This window comes from Bos indicus x Bos taurus, chromosome 1 (assembly GCF_003369695.1).
Source record: "Bos indicus x Bos taurus breed Angus x Brahman F1 hybrid chromosome 1, Bos_hybrid_MaternalHap_v2.0, whole genome shotgun sequence".
Taxonomy (NCBI): domain Eukaryota; kingdom Metazoa; phylum Chordata; class Mammalia; order Artiodactyla; family Bovidae; genus Bos; species Bos indicus x Bos taurus.
Window position 1 is genome coordinate 67,812,247 of NC_040076.1, and position 20,832 is coordinate 67,833,078.

Here is a 20,832-nt window from a genome sequence, read left to right on the forward strand (position 1 = left end):
GGCAGTAGCTTTGGCATGTGGTTACAGAGCCTGTCTGTAGCTCAGAGCCCTGAACACCGTGGGCTCAGTACAGGGAAATGAATGATCCAGGAGAACAAGTCCCTTGTAAAGAGGCCAGGCACCTGAGCCAGAGCAGTCCAACCATCTTCAGGATGTGGCAAATCTGTTTGCAGAGTCATGGTACAGAAAAGTGCTCTTTTTCAGTGCTAATACCAACCCTAGGGGCTGGTGTTCTGTCCCCATCAACCCAGGGTGGACATGGAGTCAAGAATTAGAGCAGTTTAAAGGTAGAAAAATATTTCTGGATCACATCCATTTAACAAATAGCTACCAAATGCCAACTATAGGCAGACAATGCTCTAGGCACTGGGAACATAGCAACATGCCTTCATGAAGCTTACCTTCCCATGTTCCCTAGAAAGACCTTGAAAGGGAGGAGAAGTGAATGGGAGTAGTTAATGTCCTTGTAGTGGTTTTAAACGTCTACAAACTCTTTGATACTCCTCTCTCCAAGAGGAGAACTTAATTCCCCTTTGCCTGAATATGGGCTGTACGTACTGACTCACCGCTCATGGATAGAATGTGGCAGAAGTAATGACTGCCGAAGAATGGTCACAGGAGACTGAAACTAGCTGTCTCCCTTGGACCACCAGCTCTGGGGAAGCCAGCTGCATGTCATGAAGATGCTCAAACAGCCCTAGGGAGAGGTCCACATGGCCAGGAGCTGAGGCCTCCTGCCAACAGCCTTGTGAGTGAGTGAGCCATCATAGATGTGGACCCTCAAGCCGCAGTCGAGTCTTCAGAGACAGTAGCCCCTGCTGACATATTCATTGCAACCTTGTATAAAAGCCTGAGGCAAAACTCATACAAACTGTGAGAATATTATTGCTGTCTCAAGCAATATGGGGGTGAGAGATAACAAATAAATTCCCTTCATGGGACTTCCCAGGTGGCAACAGTGGTAAAGAACCTGCCTGCCAATGCAGGAGACATCAGAGACCAGGGTTTGATCCCTGGGTCAGGAAGACCCCTGGAGGAGGAAATGGCAACTCATTCCAGTATACTCGCCTGGAAAATCCCATGGACAGAGGAGCCTGGCGGGCTACAGTCCACGGCATCACAAAGAGTCAGACGTGACTGAAGCAACTTGGCACAGCATATTCCCTTCACAATAGATAATGCTGCTTTCCCAATTTTAACCCATCTTTCCTCATGTTCTTCATATACCAAATAATGGGGGCAACAAAACCAGGATGTAATAAGATGGAGGACTCTGGGGAATTGCGCTCAGAAGGGAAGGCTCTCAATAAACCTCTGCTGTCTTGAGGTGGAAGAACAAAAGCTTGTCAGTAGCACCAAGCCTGCTCTTTCTTTTCCCTGAAGCCCAGCCCCTCATTCTTCTGTGGCTCCTCTGGCTTCCCGGTCCCAAGTAGCGACTTTGCCAGGAGGTAGGGACAGGGTGGGAAGGGGTTAGAGGAAATCAGCAGGGCATGCAGACTCACTTGAGCAGGATCTCATACTGGCCGGCATGCCAGGGCTGCACGTTTTTCAGAACCAGGGTGAACACGTCCTCATTCTGTAGCACCTCGAAGTGGCCAGTGTCCCTGGAGAGGGCTTTGCCATCTCGGAGCCAGTGCACAGTGGGGAAGGGGTCGCCGGCTATGGCACAGGAGATAAGAACACTCTGGCCCAGGCAGGCAGTCACTGAGCGGGGCTTGCTGATGAACCAGGGCTGGGTGCCATCCTGCGGCTCTGAAGTTAGCAGAGGGTTGAATTAGAGAGGAAGGCCTTTCAGCCGAGAGCATCCACCTAACTCTCCAAGGTGGTGAAGGTCAGAAGACAGCATGTTACCCAAAGAACAGCTTATCCAGAAATGACTCTTATTGAACACTCAGGGAGAGCACCTCCTTCTCATGGCGAATCTGTCTTGGTTGCTTCTCAGAGGGCAAAATTAACATGAGCTTGTAGCAAGGGGAGGTCACCTAGAATGTACAGGGGCACTGGGCTAGGACAGTGATCCGTGTGATGAAGAGCTGTCGCCTGCTTGTGTGTGCTTAACTTGTCTCTCCTCTTAAATATGGGTTCTCAAAAGGCAAGGGCCCTCATAGGCCCTCACCTCCAAAGCTGTCACTGCCAACTGTTAGTGTATTAGGAGATTTCTCTCCTAGCACTCTAGGCAGCTGCTCACCAGTAATCCAGGGAGAGCAGGAGCTTCCAAAGGCAGGGAAGGGTGGCCCCACTCAGCCAGAGCCTCAGATGGAGGACGGAGAGCTGGCCACTGGGGCTGGGATGGAACCAAGGGAGCACAGGAGATGGTAACAAAGTAGGCCCACATGGTTTCCTCACCTCCAGATCATCTTTGGAGAGACCGTAACCACATAGTTACCCCGTCCCTGCCCTGTTTCTGGTCACCAGGTCACAGGTCAGCCCCACCTTGCACGGTGAGCACGGCCTGTGTGCGGACCTCTCCTGCGCTGTTCCAGGCCTCACAGGTATAAGTGCCCGTGTCCTCTGGGAACACTTCCTGGATACACAGGCTGTGCTGAGTGCCTCTCTGTTCAAAGTGGAAGTCCTCGGACTCCTGGATCTCAGTCCCATCGTGAAGCCAGATGACCTCCGGGGGCGGGTTCCCTGAACAGAGAGGAGCAGCAAGGGGGCTAGTCAGAGAGGTGCTTCCCTGGGCTATGGGCAACTCTGCTTAGTACTGTGGCATTGCATTGCTTCAGTCTTCCCATCCATAAATATTCTAACCCAACCTACCTCATAGGTTTACTGGGAGGGTTAAATAAATTAATACCACCCCCTCAGCAGCCCACCAGAAAAGCAGATTAGAGCAGCACCTGGCACAAAGAAAGTACTCAATACATGTTCATTATAATTGCTTAACAACAAATTTGGGAAAACCAGAAAGAATCCAGAATTGGAAAAAGAAAAACAAAACAATTTCAGAGATGAAAAACATATTGGTATAAAAGCTTTTAAAATCAGAATTCAGACTGATAATGCTGAGCGGTAGCTGCATCGGTGGGTTCCAGCTCATTTCCTGCCCCGCACACCTCACACAGGCCTTCACAGAAACTCCCTTGTCAGTTTTCACCAAGGAAAGGCTCCATCAGCACTTCATTTTGGTACCATACAAATGTCCAAGGGTGAAGATGGGTGTCAGGCTTTCCAGACCCAGCTCTTGGTGGATAGCATTTTCAGTTTTTGCTAGTCTATTTCCCTGGGGGTAGCTTCTAGCAATTTTGGGGGGGCCATAAAACACCAGCCACCTGTGAGGGTTCCTCTGTGGTAAGAGCTGAGCCATGGTGTTCTGCTTCCAGGGGAGCAAGACCCTGGGAATAGCTGCATGGTGTCAGGCTCTTTCAAGGACAGTGAAGACCACCACCTGCCTCGATGGGGTAGCCAACCCTGTGTCTGGAGGCCAGGGGGCCTCTGATTTCTAAACTTGAGGAGTGTGTGCAGGGGAGGGGACCCAGCCTCTGCCTGTATTATCCAGGGACTGCCTCCAGCCTTTGGGAGCAGGGAGTTCACCCTGAGACCGCGGGTCGTCTCCCAGCTCGTCCTTATCGCCTTTGCTCCAAAGAAACTGTAAAACCAGAGAGGACCTCCAGGCTGTCAGCAGGACTTATCAGAGGCCAGCACAAGTCTATGTCATTAAGACCGTGCCAGGAGATTCCCCAGGCTTCGCTTGCTGGCTTCCAGCAAGGACTGTGACGTCTTCCACTGGGCTGCTCATCCCATGCTCTTGTCATCCCATCCCTATGTGAGAAGGCCTCTGTTCCATCTTCTCACCGTAACATTTGAATACAGCAACTATCTTTCGAGAGTCTGGGAGTTCTCACAGCATCTGGTTTTGGACCAGTGTTTATAATCTCCAGTTACACTGGCCACACTGTTTTCAATTAATCCCCCACCTCTCTAGCATGGCCATCTTTCCCCCCTGAACCGTTTAACCTTGAGTCCAGAAAATCCTGCCCAGAAAAAGCAGAAACGAGGGGCCAAGAAGCTTCATTTCTGCAGGTCTGTTGACTGACAGTTTCAGGCTGATTTTCTGATGGATCAATGAGCTGAGCAGGATGTCGGGGAGCAATGCCCATGTTGCAACCATGCCCATTTTCACGTATGCCCAGAGGAGAGAGACGGGGCAGACCTGACACCTGGACTGTCATGGTGACCTGGCTCCCATCCATGACTTGGAGATCAGAGAGGCCCTGCAGGAAGAGGGGCGCGACGGGCTTGTTGGGGGCTGCAGGCAGGAGGTACTCGCTCTTCTCCTCACTCTTCTTCTCTGTGTGGCAAACAGAATGTGGGGTGAACATTCACTCATTCATTCCACAGACACGGACTAAAGGAACACTCAGCATGTGAACGTGCTGGGCTCATGTTCCCACCAGAAACCGACTACTGCCAGATGAGGAGTGTGGGAGGCCCAGGAGACCCCTCAAAACAAGGCGTGCCCATTTCCCTGCATGGCATGACGGTGCTCTTGCCTCCCAGCAGGAAAGGATGAGGCCTCTGGAGAGCCATGTCCAACCTAGGCTCTGGGTCCCCAGGAGCACTTCTGGGGGATGGAAGTGGTGGGGGAGAGCCAACGCTTGGCATCCTATGAGATTTTTACCCCCTAAATTTTATTTACTCTTTTGAATAAGACACATTCATATGGCATAAAGTTCAAAAGGTACATAGAGTATGTGTACAGTCTCCCTTCTACCCCTGTCCTCTGGCCAAATGTTTCTCCCCAGAGGCCACCAATTTCCAGCTTCTTGTTCATCATGCCAACGATGGTCCGTGTGTATAACACACAATAGCACATAGGTATGCACTTTTATTTGTCTTCTCTTAAAAGACTGACAGCAAACTATATACAATGATTGGCACCTTGCTTTTTCATCTAACAATACAGTCATCCCTTGGTATCTGCAGGGGATTGGTTCCAGGACCCCTTGCTGATACCAAAATCTGCAGCTGCTCAAGTACCTTATATAAAAAAAAATAGCATAATATTTGCATATAACCTAAAATCCTCCTATATACTTTAAAATCACCTCTTGATTACTTATAATACCTAATATAATGTAAGTACTATATAAATAGTTGCCAGCACAGCAAATTCAAATTGTGCTTTTTGAAACTTTCTGGAATTTTTTTTCTCAAATATTTTTGATATGCGGTTGTTTGAATCTACAGATGCAGAACCCGCAGGTACACAGGTAGAACTGCATATCTAGATGTCTCTCATAAAACAGAACTGGAGAGCTTCTTCATTGTTCTCTATGACTGCATGGTGCTCCATTACCATCGCCTGAGATTTTAAGCACTTCAAGAAAGTCAAAGACACTACATCATTAGAATGACTAAAATTAAAGACTGATCATCCTAAGTACCATGCTGGCAAGGATGTGGCACAACCAGAACTCTCCTACGCTGCTGGTGTGAGTGCAAAATAGTTCAGACCCTTTTGAACACAATCTGACAGTTTCTTGAAAAGTTAATCATTTAGCACATGATCCATTCATTCTATTCCTGGGTATTTACACAAGAGCAATGAAAGCACATGTCCAAACAAAGACTTGTACACAAACATTCATAGCAGCTTTCTTCCTAATGGCTCCAAACTGGAAAAAACCCAAATGCGCATCAACAAGTGAATGAATAAACATACTATGATGTATCCATACCAATGGAATACTACTCAGCGCTAACAAAAACACTGCAACAAGGACAAATCTCACCAACATTGCACTGAATGAAAGAAAGCAGACCAAGAAAGTATACTGGATGATTCCATTTATATAAAATTCTAGAAAAAGCAAAATATAGCGACAGGTTGTTTGGGGCAGGGGTTGGGGGATAGATTGTAAAGGGGCATAAGAAAGCATTTGGAGTGATGGAGATGTTCATTTCTTAAAATCGTGGTGAAGGTTTCATGCACGAAGGTTCAAAGTAAACACCATAAATATATGTAGTTTGTCGTACAGCCAAAATGGGGAGAAAATCTCTCTCTAGGAGAGGGAAAGAGTGTCCCAGCTAGCCAAAGACAGAAACTAGAACAACTCTCTGGGTTCAGGGCTGGCCCACTCACCCCCATTCTGTTCTCTGAGAGAGGTAGGGTAATAAACAGGCTTTCCTTCATTCTCAGAATCCTCCCTAAGCTGGGCTCTGACCTGCCTCATGAGAGCCAAAGGGAAAGGGGCAGTGGAGAGATGAGTTGGTATCTGTTTCCCACAGCTCCCAGCTGCTCAGTCTCTGACCCTGCCTTTCGTCCTGTGAGCCACACGGTCTTGATCTTCAGTAATAACTTTTTCAGTCTTTTTGGTTTTGTCTTGGTGGGGGTGGCGGGGGGTGGCGGGTCTGAAGTGGGCAGGGGTAGAGACAAAGAAGGTTATGGTATCGCTAAGGTAAACTCTAAGTTTGGGGGCAGGGAGACTGTGGTATTTAGAGTTCTTTTTAGCCCACAGCCACACAAACCAGATCTTCTCCTGGAAGCCTGTAGCCATGACAATACATTTCTAGGCTGATTTACATACCTGGGAAAGGCCTAACTCCAAACTGGCCACTAAATGAAAACAAAATATGGCATACTTAGCACATGCCCAGCACAGCCTCTGGGACTGAGTGGGAGAGGCTGGGAAGACCAGGGAGGTGGGAGGACAAGTTACCCCAAGGCAGGGGCTGTGTGAAGGGCTTGGAGCCAGAGTGCAAGGGGACACAGGACCCACGCTCTGGCATCTTTCCCTCTGACAGGGGCAGTCAGACACCCTTGGCAGAAGGCCCAACTGGTGGGCTTGAGGGACTCAATATTGGGAATGCTTAGATCTCCCTGGGCAAGCAGGCTGCCTCGGGAGAGTTGAGGAATTTCCTCTTGCATAGAACGAGAAGGCTCAAGGACAAAATGTTTTCGCCTGTCCAGAGCCCTCCCAGTTCCCGCCTCTCCACTGTCTTGGCCAGAGTCCCAGCTTCACAGAGCTCCCTGCAGATGGACTCTCATTCCCAGATGCTTCAGGAACATCAAAACCTCCAGCTCCCTTTCCTGCAAGCGGTTGACAGCTCCTCTTTGACCCCTCCATGTGTTAGGTCTTCCTACCGCTCAGTTTCCAGGCCTGGGCTTTGGCAAAGCCAAGCCACCCTACAGGTCTCAGCCAGTGCAACTAAATGCCTATCTGCACCTCCCTGCCCTGACAGGGTGTCCTGGGCACTGCCTCCCACGTGACAGCTCACTGCTTCTGAAAGCCACTGAAATGTAGGATCTGAGGCTGGGACTTGATCTTGGGCAAGGCACTCTCTCTTTCTAAAGCTCAACTCCCTCAACTGTATTTAGGGGAATAATAGTACTATTACAGGACCTGGGGGGTTTAAAGAGATAATATATGAAAGTACTTTCTCCAGCTACCCATCATCCACATTTGCAGGTGTGTGAGGCTGGCATGAGTGCTCACTCACACCTACCTCTTGGGCTTAATTACCTGGTGGGTATATCAGCAGCAGAAGAACAAATGGAGCCTCACCCCAGGATTAAAGATTCTCATTTTTATGTCACCTAAGGGAAATACTGTTAAGAATACAAATGTGTTGCTTAAAAATATGGATATATCTAAAGTAAATCTAAATTTTGAGAATAAAATTTCACTGCACTCCTTCAGAGAGAGAGGAGTGACAGTGTCTGAATCTGTGGAAACTGCCCCAGGCAGGCATTTAGTTCCAATGTCACCCATCGTCTCTGAGCCTGTTGGTGCCTCCCCAGCAAGGGCCCCACAGCAAGAACAGAGAGCAGAGGGAAGTGACAGGGAGCAAATGTGCAGAATGAACCTGTTCTCAAGCCTGCCATTCAGGGTCACGTGGGACTAGAGCCACAGAGAGCCGGGCTCAGCCCCAGTTGCCGCCCCAGAGCCTTCACAGAATGAGAAAAACAACCAAACCTCCCCTACAAACACACTCTGGGCTCAGATCCCGGAGCCAATGAGGATGTCCGTTTTAGGGCAAGCAACTTCCTTAGGCAACCCCAGAAAAGCAGCCCTAACTTGAATCCTGAAACCCCAGTCCCAAGCCCACCACCCAACTTTACTGGAGTGAGGCTGGGACATGCTCAGGTGAAGAAAGGTACCCAAGGTCCCCGAGCCAGTGACAGGCAGACTGAGAGCTCAAACCCAGGCCTCCTGACCATGAGGCCAAGGTGTTCTGAGATTGTCTTTTCCAAGGGAGCCAGTCACCTGCAGGGATGGCCGTGCTAGACTCCCCATGAGGACAGATGTGCTATGTGGACCCCCATTCTAGACACCTGACAAGGGAGAAGAGCTAACACAGAGCAGGGAAAGTCAGGGCAAAGGGCAAGGTGTGTGTTGGTCATTTAATTCCAAAGCCATACACAACTTATCCCGGCTCATCTGTGACCGATAGATCACATATCAGTTTATGCTCCCTCTTGCGTGGACTTAGACACAATAAGAAGAGATGGATGGAAATGGATGTTGTGAGCTTCTAGCTCGAGCTGTGTGATCTGAAGCAAGTCCCCCAAGCTAAGCCTCAGGGTTCTCTCCTCTAAACTGATAAGGATACAGTTATCATCAGTTACTGACAATAATGCCCAAGTGATAAGGGTAATACACACATCATTAGTATAATGCATGATAAATACTGCTGGATTTTCAGATGATTCAAAGAAAGGACATATGTAAAACAGCTAAAGAATATCTGGCACATAATAAGTACAAGAATAAATGTTTTGTGCCTTTCCTAATCCAACTGTTTTTGGTTAGGCAAACTCAATCCGACAATAATTATTGATACGATGAGAAATGATACAATATGGTGTCCTCTCAAATCAGGGTATTCACATATAATTGGTCAGAGATCTGAAAGGTCTCAGCTGCCACTGAGATAACATTATAACAATGCCTTACAAAGGTCAGCACTTAACGATTCTAAAGGATATCCGCAGCTCTCAGCTTATGTTCAACACCCTCTGAAGTCGGGAAGAATGTGCCCTCATTTTATAGCAGAATGAGCTGGGACTCAGAGAAGGAAGCTGGCAGAAAAGCTGACATGGCCAATGGGGTCCTGGTCTGGATGCTGCCTTCCTGACCTGAGAACAAAGGCCAGTCAGCTAGATTCCCCTGGGAGCTTTCTTTCCTTGTGCTCTTGCCCAGAGTTGCTGGTTCTCTAGAGACTCTCCTGGAGTCCTGCTTTAGCTGGCACCTGGTGCAGTCCTGGTTTCAGGCAGGGTAGGTGGACCAGGGTCTGAAGGAAGAGGCCCCCGGGGCCACAGCACCTCAAGCAACCTGAGCCTTTTTCATTTGGGGAGGGCAGACTCTGGCTGTGGTACACCAAGGGAGGAGGGATGCAATGGCAGACTTGCCACCCAGCTCAAATGGGGCTGGATTAAATATACCCCAGGTCTCCCCCACAGCTGTGCTTCCTCTGGTCTGCTGAGACCAAGCCCACAGGGCCCTTTCTCTTTGGAATCTAGGGCGGGCTGAGGCTCCTTGATTTATTGGCCTAGGACTAAATTTCTGAAGTGAACTTGTCTGTTGCTCAGGTACTTGGTCAATTAGCCAATGGCCCTCCACTCGCTCACTGGCTCTCTCTGCCATTAACTGGGTAGCCGGGTGTTGGGGGCTCTGTTCCACACTGAGAGAAGGGAAAAGGAACAGGATTGTCCTCTGGTGGGAAAGACAAGAACTGAGATTAAGAGTGGCTATAAGAAGTGCACATGCTCAGTCACATTCAACTCTGTGTGACCCCATGGACTGTAGCCAGTCAGGCTCCTCTGTCCATTGATTGGATTCTCCAGGTAAGAATCCTGGGGTGGGTAGCCATCCCCTTCTCCAGGCAATCTTCCCAACCCAGGGATCGAACCTGGGTCTCCTGCATTGCAGGCAGATTCTTTACTGTCTGACCCACCAGGGAACCCCATAAGCAGTTTATTGACAAGTAAAAAATGATGTCATGTAGATTAAACTATAGCAGGACTTAGGAAAGGGATAGAGGAATGAGAGGAGAGGAGAGAGAAGGTGGGAGAAGAAAGGAACATGGAGAGAGAGAAGGAAGGAGAGAGACAAAGACAGAAAGAGAGACCACTCTTTGAGCCTATATAGACCCCCCAAGAGCTTCCCTAGTAGCTCAGCTGGTAAAGAATCTGCCTGCAATGCAGGAGACCCCGGGGGGATTCCTGGGTTGGGAAGATCCCCTGGAGAAGGGATAGGCTACCCACTCCAGTATTCTTGGGTTTCCCTGGTGGCTCAGATGGTAAAGAAATGGTCTGCAATGTGGGAGACCTGGGTTCGATCCCTAGCTTGGGAAGATCCTCTGGAGGAGGGCATGGCAACCCACTCCAGTATTCTTGCCTGGAGAATCTCCACGGACAGAGGAGTCTGGCAGGCTAAAGTCCAGGGGGTCGCAAAGAGTCAGACATGACTGAGTGACTAAGCACAGCACAGGCCCTCCAAGTTTTCCCTCCTTGGCCACTTATGCTCTGTTTTGACTCATCAGAAACTATTTCTGAAGACAGTCCCTAGTCATGAACTTAAACATAAAACTGTTGCTCTGGGGAAGCAAAAGTATCAAACAAATGACTTCTCAGAGACCCAGAGCAGCACAATGAGCATGTGGGCTGAGGCAACTGGAGGCCTAGAGGGGCTGCCTGTGAGCTGGCGTATTGTGGCTGCTGACCTGACGTCTGAGCATTGGTTTTCCTCATCTGTAGAATGGAGTTCATTCAAAAGTAGAGTGTGGAGTCGTTACAGGAATTAAACAAAACAAACTGGCTTTAACTGATTAGATCATTTATCAAAACAATGTTCCTCATTAAAAATGATAACCGATGGTCTCGTTTTAACACTTACAGGAACTTATATAATCCTAATTATAGGTTTTGAAAAGCTCTTATTTAGAGGAAGTTAAGCATCCACACAACAGGTGCTATTTGCTACTTTTCTCATTAATTCTCATACAATAACTAGTATATCATGCAGATGACATCACCCTTATGGCAGGAAGCAAAGAGGAACTAAAGAGCCTCTTGATGAAAGTGAAGAGCAGAGCGAAAAAGTTGGCTTAAAACCCAACATTCAGAAAACTAAGATCATGACATCAGTCCTATCCCTTCATGGCAAATAGATGGGGAAACAATTTAAACACTGACAGACTTTATTTTCTTGAGCTTCAAAATCACTGTAGATGGTGACTGCAGCCATGAAATTAAAAGACACTTGTTCCTTGGAAGCAAATCTATGACAAACCTAGACAGTGTATTAAAAAAGCAGAGATATCACTTTGCCGACATAGTCAAAGGCCTAGATAGTCAAAGCTATGGTTTTTCCAGTAGTCATATATGGATGTGAGAGCTGGACCGTAAAGAAGGCTGAGCGCTGAAGAATTGATGCTTTTGAATTGTGGTGTTGGAGAAGACTCTTGAGAGTCCCTTGGACTGCAAGATCAAATCAATCAATCCTAAAGCAAATCAATCTTAAATATTCATTGGAAGGACTGATGCTGAAACTGAAGCTCCAATACTTTGGTCACACTGACGCTGAAACTGAAGTTCCAATACTTTGGCCACCTGATGCAAAGAGCTGACTCATTAGAAAAGACTCTGATGCTGGGAAAGACTGAAGGCAGGAGGAGAAGGCAGTGACAGAGAATGAGATGGTTGGATGGCATTACCTACTCAATGGATATGTGTTTGAGCAAGCTCTGGGAGATGGTGAAGGACAGGAAAGCCTGGTGTGCTGCAGTTCATGAGGTTGCAAAGAGTTGGATACAACTGAGCGACTGAACAACCACAACAACTGGTATAAACTTGCTCATCAAAACTGGAGACATGAGCAAGGCCTTGGGCTTTCTTGGGCTTGAAAATTAAGAAGCCCCTACAGCTTTGTTATGGTGCTGGTGTGGATCCAAGTGTCTTATTTTGTACTGCAATCATTCCCTTGTTCTTCCCTTCTGAATCCTTCCTTACTTTACAAGGGTTTAGCAAGAAAAACACTTCCAAGTTTCTCCTTAGACACTTCCTCTTGGAAGTTTTTTCCACCTGTCAACTTTTACCAGCTAAGTTACCACTCTCTAAAGTGCCCCATGTTTATGGACTGAATTCACATTAAATGTACATGAATAGTTTGCCTTGAAAATGGCCCTTAGAAGGTTCCCAGCTCATTCAAAACTTGTGTCAGATTAAAATAAAAAATTAAGGATGTCACCTTTAAGTGTTTAAACAGGTGATGACACCAATATGAAACAGACAGAATTCTCTACCATCTAAAGAGCTCCCCAGGGCTCCCCCTAAGAGGGAGCACTGCCTGTCACAGTTTTCACTAAGTCCTGCCGTCAGAGCCTCAGGCCCTGTCTGTCAGCAGTTTCCTTGCTCTGACACCACGTCCCTGGATCCACAGGTTGTCACCAAAAAAAAATGGACATGGAAGGGCCCTCCCCTACTTCCTACATCCCCTGCCCCCACACCTCTCAGGTGTGCAGACACATGGACCTCCTGAAGATGCAGTTAGGGAGAGGGAAAATTATTGCCTTCATCTCTGAGCTACTAAAGATTTTCCTTAAGTTTTGAAATTGAAATATTTTGTTTAGTCATAAAAATGCAAAATATCTTTCCAACAGTAAATCCAATTCACTCCACACACTTTTATACTATTCACCCTGTTACACTATGGACATTCAGTGAATCACCAGTGAAAGACAGCTCCGGAAGCGCAACCCTCCCTCCTTCCTTGATATGGTGCTCAAAATCCAGCAGCGTCCAGGGGTCTCAGTCCGGCCTCCTCCTTTTCCTAAGCTCCAGGACTGTTGACTCAAGGGCTCATCAGGGTTACCTTTGCCCAGCCACTCCCCATCGGCAGGGCATTTACATACAGTACAAATCCCTCTCCAGGGATGTCTGTGAACACTCTCCCAAAAAAAGTCTGTCTAACTAAATAAACCGACTTGGAGAGTCAGCAAATGGTCTACTTGTTGGGCATGAAAAGAAAGCCTTTCCTCCATAGCCGTGCCCTCTCTTTTGGTTTTCCTTCTCCCCACTGATTTCTCCAGACCCTAAGAAGCAAATGTGAAGAAGTAGAAAGGAAAAGAATGAAAGGAAACAACGACATATGACCTCCCTCCCCCTCCCAAAGAATCTCTGACCAGTAATGATAGGGTTGCCAGATGGGAAGTGGGACTATATTACAACCACAGCCTTCTTAGTGCCTTAGGAGTTATAATCAAACTCTAAACGCAGAGGCAAACCATCCAAACCAGCCCATGTGTCCTCTGGAGGCACTTCTGGAAACCACACTCTCCACCACACTGTCAAAGCACGGATCGCATTTTGCCATTAGGAACACAAAACCGTAATTCTGGATGGCATTCCTGACCGAGGACTCCAAGTGAAAAAATGCTACAGATGGCCTGCAGTGACTGTAGAAGGAGGCTGTGGTGTGACACGCTCAGTGGCTGTGCAGCATGACTTTAGCTGTCCAATATCATGTGGGATCTTCCCAGCCCAGGGATCAAATCATGTCTCCTGCATTGGCATGCAGGTTCTTTACCACCAGCCCCCAGAACTTTCTTTTTTAGTACATTTAAGAGGCTGTCAGTGCTTAAAGCAAGGGGCTTTCCAGGTGGTGCAGTGGTAAAGAATCCCTTTGCCAGTGCTGGAGATGCAAGAGATGCAGGTTCGATCCCTGGGCTGGGAAGATCCCCTGGAGAAGGAAATGGCAACCCACTTCAGTATTCTTGCCTGGAAAATTCCAAGGACAGAGGAGCCTGGTGGGCTACAGTCCACAGATTCATAAAGAGTCGGACACGACTAAACACACACACACACACACACACACACACACAGAGTGTTCCAAGCTGCCCCGCAGAGGGCTTGTCACTAATCTGAAAGCCAGCTGGGCTCTTACTGATGCTTTCACTGTCCAGAGAATGGCTGATTCCCTGGTGCCCATTACTTTCATTAGAGGCTCTTTATCAAAACAAACACTCTAGTAAATACGGTTATTACATTTCATTTTTTATTTTAGAAATCAGGGTTTTAAAAAATTTAACTTATCCACATTTTATGTCCTTTGGTGCTTTAAGAGCCCAGCAGGCCTTCACTTAAATAAACAAACCATTAGGCTGAGACACTCTGTCTAAATGGGCACATTAGCAGGTTAATAAATCTATAGTCACTTAAGAATTTTAGCCTTGACAAAGATACTCCAAGGTGAGAGAAATTAAAAAGATTCTAGTCTAAGGAAGCCCCTGCACCAATGACCAGTGCATACACACTGAAATATTTACTCTCCTCTCATCTTCCTGGGTTCTGCAGGAATTTAGATTAATCATCCTTTAGGCTCTATCCTGGGTCAGGAGGGAAGATTTTCATGGCCTGGTTAACTACTGGGGACTGTTTCCTAGTACGGGAGGAGGAAAGCAGGAATATTTGTTGGGGGGACGTTTGAGAGCTAGCGTGTAGGTTTGCTGAGCACCTCCTTGAGCCCTGAGCCACCAGGCAAGAGAGGAGGTGGAGGGAATGCCCCCTGCACTACCACAGAGACTCACCCACCTCCATTTTTCCTTCATCCATTCACTGAACACATGTTCACACAGTAGGACATGTGCTACATGCAATAATGAGACATGGTCCCTGCCTGCAGGGAGCTAACAGGTTAGCAAAAAAGGCAGTTGAACAGGCATTTAGAGGAAATTTCATGTTAGGACAAAACGCTTTCTCCCCTCATTGCCCTTCTAGAGACTTGCATGATGTACTCCCGCCTCTCTTGGTGAACCTAACCTCTACCACTTGCCCCTATCCCACTCCCTTGGCTGCAGCCTCACTGGCCCTTGAATAGGCTGCTCTTGTTCCCAACTCAGAGCCTTTGCACTTGCTGTACCACCTGCCTGGAGCAGTCTTTTTTCCAGTTCATGAGGTCTCCCCTCAAATGTCACCTTTCCCAGGAGGTCTCCTCTAGCACGCACCTAAGAAAGGATCCCTTCCACCGCCTCTGTATTTCCATTTTCTTAATAGCACTTGTCAATACTGGATTAAGCGAGCTCTGGACCATCCTTCAGAATGTAAAAGGCAGGAAGACAGGACCTGTTTTCTGTTTATGGCAGCTTCCCCAGAACAATGCTTGGGACCAAGGAGGTGTTCAGGAAAAATTTGCTTGTAAGTAAGTACTGTGATAAGAGAGGTACAGCAGTTAAGAGAAGTGACATTTGTGGGAAGAAGTTGGTCAGATTTGGGGAGGAGGGGGTTACAGAGGAGAGAACAGAGCAGGGAAAAGAGGGTGCAGAAGGTCCATCAGAATGCTGAGTGAGCAACTTCTCGATGCTGCCAAAACCTTGGCAAAAGGCTAAAGCGGTGAGAAAAAGCACCATGTCTGGCCTTCAGCAGGATCTGCTAAACTCTCCTCCAGCAAAAGTTGCCCTAGAACCCCTCCTCCCTGGAAACAAGAACAGCGGAGGGAGAGGTATTGATGAATGGCACCCTCTTGTGGCCAAAATTCCCTGAACAGGGTGCTCAGACTATGGCTTTAGCGTCTGGCCCAACACTGGCTTTCTCTAATTCTGATTCTCCTTTCCTTTTACCAAAACCAACCAGACAGACAGAAAAACAACCACCCAGTGCAGCAGAGTTGATCCTTTGGTAACACCGCTCCTTAGACTTGCCATTTGGAAAGAGTTCGTCTTGCTTAAAGGCTGGGACTCCTGAGCACATCCCACGTCACTAGCGCAGGACGCAGTAGCCTAGTGGCAGGACTTACAGCCAGGGAGCCTGGTCCACACTTCAGCTGTGGCCTGTGGCCACACAGAGGGGACAGAAAGGCCAGGTCTGGGCAGCTGAGGGAGAGGCCAGGACAGTGGTCGGCACTGCATGGGACAAACTCCTCCACTACGGTCATCTCCCACCCTCTGAGCCACCACAGAGACTGCAGCCAAACAAGCTGCCAATAAAGTAAGAAAAACTCCATGGCTGAGGCCAGTGTGGGACGTGGACCAGAGCCCCCCGGGTGCCCTGGGCATGGAGCCAGGGGTGTCACTGTGCCAGGCTCGGCCTCCCCGATCCTGTGCAGACAGCCCAGCGCTGCGGCCGGAGCGTGGCCACGTCTTACAGCCTCCTTCACCATTTATGGTAGTTGAGCCTCTGTTTGGCCTTCACAGGCCAGTCAAACCCCACACTGGGCGGGGGGGCTAGAGGGATGTCCTGCTCACACAGGGCTGTTTTCAGAGCAGATCCAAACAGCTCTGGCAGAGTCCTTGACAGGACCTCTCTGTTTCTGCTTTGAAACATGCTCGGATGGGCAACCATCCAGGTCCCACTCCTCCCACAGACCTAGGGGGCGAGGAGGATGGCCCCAGAGTCTTCTTGCCCCTCTTCTGGGGACCCCCACCTCCACTGGGACTGTTAGCTCAGTGGGGTCCCTCTAATCCAATCTAAACACAGGCAGCCCAGGACAGGCTCTGGATCAGCAGGGCCCTTGGCTGAAGCCAGCCAGCGGGGCTCAGACCACACAAGCATCATGCACCTCTCTGACCCTCTCCACCACTACCACTTTGGGGTAGGCCTCTTGGACCTCCAAGGAGAGCCCAGGGGTGGGGGAAGGTGGGAGCAGCAACTCTGGCCTGGATCCAAGATTTCCCCAGACCCCTCAATCAGCCATGAGCGAGATCCGTGAGGAAAGAACAGATGGACTGTAAACTAGAATGAGGCCGACAAGCTCCTGGGGCCACAGTCAGGCGGGGATGCGAGGGCCTCCTGGGAAGAGGTAGAGCCAGTCCCCAGGTGGTGACTCCATGTCAGGCACTCGGGAGGAATCACAGAGCAATCAGAGAGGCTGGAGAGCGTGTCTCCCTCCTAGGCAGACAGGCTGTCAGTGCCGTTCCTTTACCCCTCGGGGGTGACACTGCCTAGCCCCTGGGGTGAGGGTCATCCCCAGTCTGGGCCAGGGGACTTGCCCTCTGGAAAAGGACAGGGAGTGAGCAGGGGCTTGGAGATCTGGATTCCAAAGGCCAATGTGGCTCACGAGGCAAGTGACGTTGACTTCTTGAGACCTCCAGACCCTTCTGTGAAAGACAGGAAGAGCGCTGCCCCCTCCAACCCGGCTTCTGGGGTTTTTGAGAATCGAGAAAATACAGGTGAGGTGACAGTATCTAGTGAGGTAACCAACATATGATTTTCCCTCCCCATTTTCAGCGAAACCACCTCTAAGGCCCCCTGGAAGGCTGCTGCTCAGATACAAGAAGACTCTCCCCAAGAGGCTGAGCCTGGGGGAACAGAGCCAGATGGCGTGTCTCCTACTGAGCTGCTGGCAAAGCAGGGCACGGTCTAAGCACTCAGTCCCCAGTCACTGTGGGACCTGGGGGCCCGGGCCCAGCTGAGGGTGGGGAATCAGGCTTACCTGAACACCCTGCCCAAGAAGACCTTCTCCAGCTCTGTCACCATGCCCGCCAATGCCACAGCCCAGACAGCTGTCTTGAGTCTGTGGCTCCCCCCCCCGGGACTTCTGGGACTAAACATTTGGCACTGATCAATGCATGATGACCATGCTAATCAGATTACTGGATACCAGGCTGCTGAGGTGCAAGAGCAAGCCTGGGTGGCAGGGAGGAGGGAGGGCAGAAGGAAGCAGGGGACAAACGGGCTCTCTGGAAGCCTCAGTACCGGCACCTGTTACCTGGTGTCCCCGCATCCCCCAGTGCATGAGGGGTCGTTTGTGAGAGCTTGAGTCCTACAGGAGCTCGTCCTCTCTCAGTGGGTGTGGTTTTCTGCCTATCAGACTGGAAGCCTCTAGAACCAAGGGCGTCTTTGCCTCTTTCCCCTGCATCTTCCCTCAGCCACAGTGGGGTGGGGGTGGAGGACTGGGCTTGCACATCCGTCTCCGGTGGCAGACCCTGGACACTGTGAGCTCCTGGAGGCCGTTGCCTCCACCTGCCTGCCTTCAGGTGTGGTGCCCTTTCTCCAAAGCAGATGTGTTGGCAGGAAAGGTGTTTCTGCCAACACAGAGGGCTGCCCAGAGGCTCCTACCCTGGACAGTGACGCGGGCACTGCAGGACACCTGCCCCACAGTGTTCTCAGCCAGACAGGTGTAGGTGCCATCATCCTCTGGGAGGGTGTCCTGGATGTGGAGCTCGGCCACGCCAGCCTCGCAGGTGGAGTGGGCATACTGGATGGGCTGTCCTGGGGAGAGAAGCACAGGAGGGCTCAGGCCAGGGAGCAGCTGGCAGAGGGGTGGGAGTCCTGTCCTCAGCAGGGTGGCTGCTGTCATGACGCTGGGGTTCCCCACACTTGCTCAGGCCCACTGAGGGTTCATGATGTGTTAGGACCACCCCCAGCCAGCTGGACAGAGGCTCAAGGGGGAGAGAAAGAGGCAGGAGCCAGGGAGGTGAAGGAGAAGGGGTGATTGTGAGGGTGGAGGAACAAGACTGGGGCTGGTAGGACTTGGAGGAGAGATTCTAGAGGCATTTAGAATACAAGCAGGAAAGGGACAGAGTTCTGTGCATTCTGTTTAAATAAATAGTCCCCAGATACACATCCTAGACTTCACATTATTCTGAGCCTGGAAAGAATCTCACAGGGTCACCTGGCCCACAGCCCAGCCTCAGGCAGAATGGACCTCACCCAGACTGCACATGAGGCTCCCAGCTCTTTTTAGATGTTTCCAGAAACAATGAGCCTATTTCCCACTGCAGATATTTATCGGAAGCGATTCTTCGCCCTCAACCTAATGCTGCAATGAGTTGCATTTTAGGATTCACAGAAAAGATAAAGACAGGGGATTAAAAAAACAACTCTGGCCCCTTCGTCCAAGAGTCCCTTGCATGAGAGGCCCTTTATTCAGGTCCCATAAAGTCCTACATGGAGACAGAAGTGTGTGCCATGAAATTCAGTGGTTTCCTTAATGTTATACGTTCCCAGGATTTTATTATCTCGGGATGTGAGTTTTCATTTCCAGGAAAAAACAAAATTTCATTACTGAAGGTCCTGGCCTTAGAGCAGGAATGTGTCCATTCACCATATAGGAAGCAGCTATCAGCTCCTTCCCGTCAGCCCCAGGGTCCTGGTTTGCACTTCGTAAAACAGGGGTGGGCAGTGGGAGAGGGAGAAAGGGCAGAAGGAGGTCTTCTCTGCACGATGCAATGTTTTCTTCTGCTCATAGCAACACTCATATCTCCAAGACAGAGACTGCCAAGCCAGCCACAGGGCCAGAGGGAAGAGATTCCGCTGGCCCGATGCACTTCACAGAGGTGGGGCTGGGGGCTGGGAGACCCAAGGGGCCAGGATCCTGCTACTGTCAGGACTGAACACTGCTCTGTGTGTGTGCGTGTGTGTGTCCCTAAGAGCTCTTGTTTCTTGAGAATGCCAGTATATTCCCCAACTGCCAGCAAAATGCCTCTGCTGTCGAAATCTGTACTGGCAAGCTGTTTGAGAGCTCCCCTTTTACTGGAGCATAGCTCATTTTGACTCCTCAAGCATGGGGTGCAACGGTGGCCCCAGAAAGGAGTTGTTGGCTCAGGGCACTCAGAATTGGGTGCCACAGCTCCAAGACTGGTAAAACCAGAGTTGGCGGCCAAGGGTCCCTGACTTGTGCATGATCGCCCTCTAGTGGGATCAGTGTGAAAATACCACGATTCAAGAGGAAGAAGGTGGGTTGTCTTTCAGTCTGGAGAAGCGTAAATCAGAGGTCAACAAACTCCTACTCCTAGGCCACATCCCACTTGAAGCCTGTTTTTGTACAGTCTGAAAGTAAAGGATAGTTTTTACATATTTTAAATGTTGGGAAAAAATCAAGGGAGGGATATTTCATGATGTGTGTGAAAATTATATGAATTCACATTTGTGTCTATAAATAAGTTTTATTGCGTTCATTTACATATGGTCTCTGGCTGTGTTTTGTGCCATGACAGCAGAATTGAGTAGTTGTGACAGAGACTGTGTGGCGTGCAAAGCTGGACACATTTACCATCTGGCCCTTTATAGACAATGTTTCTTGACGCCTGGCCTGGACCCTGAGCCAAGCGGGAGGGAAACGCTCTTGTTCAGATCTGTTCCTAGCCTTTAACATCCATGCTGTGTTCCAGCTGCAAGGAGGCCACCTCTGTGCCGACAGTCGTGGGATCCAACAGGAGCTCTGTCAGTAGTAAGGGGTGGAGGAGGAGACCCCCATTCTCACCTCTCTGCCCAAGAAGTCCACAGATGGGAGACACCAAGGCCACTTCCTACGCTGACTAAAGATCATTTCTAGCAAAGCCTGAGCAAACCATACTGACGAGGCAGGTTCATGACAACATGGCAACAGTGCAGAGATGCCCGGGGACTATTTGGTGCACAGGTGATGGGCTGCCGACCCCTTAAAGCGTTCATTGCATCAGCTGCGAGAGCTGGTAGAGACCCTAAACCTCTGTTCCAATCCATCTCCACACCAATAAAGAGGTTGATGCCCAGGGCAGTAAAGTGGGGCATCCAGGGTCACCCAACCACTCAATACAGAGGAGGACAAGGGCAGGCGCCCTTTCAGCCTCCCCTAAGGTCCCCCAAAAGCAGAGCAATTCAACTTCATCAATTTTATGGACTATTTCAGTCCTAGTGATAAAGTTCTCCCATACACACTTTTGGAATTTAAAGGTTTTTTTCTTTAAAACAAAAAGAGAGAGAGAGAGAGAAGGGTGATAATATGTAATAATTATTTTTTTGTCCAAAGGACTTTACTTGGCAAAAAGAAAGTTGAGAAAGTCCTATGTTTCCATAGGACTATATTGTTAAAAGAATTACTGGTCTATGAACCCCTAAATCACCTGCCACTAAATAAAAGGCAAGATCCCATGAGCAACTGCTAGTGTGGTTCATTAATTTGTGGGGTT

At 49.2% G+C, this 20,832-nt stretch overlaps 1 protein-coding gene across 3 annotated transcripts in view; it reads right to left on the reverse strand.

Annotated features, from left to right (window-relative positions):
- MYLK (myosin light chain kinase) overlaps window positions 1-20,832 on the reverse strand; it is a 280,259-nt gene that overhangs the window by 92,705 nt on the left and 166,722 nt on the right. For all 3 annotated transcript variants that reach the window (XM_027535988.1, XM_027536006.1, XM_027536036.1), the window contains 4 exons: window positions 17,999-18,151; window positions 4,154-4,291; window positions 2,434-2,631; window positions 1,503-1,752 (listed from right to left, as the gene is read on the reverse strand). In XM_027535988.1, the coding sequence (XP_027391789.1) occupies window positions 1,503-1,752; window positions 2,434-2,631; window positions 4,154-4,291; window positions 17,999-18,151 (739 nt within the window). The remainder of the gene's footprint in view (window positions 1-1,502; window positions 1,753-2,433; window positions 2,632-4,153; window positions 4,292-17,998; window positions 18,152-20,832) is intronic.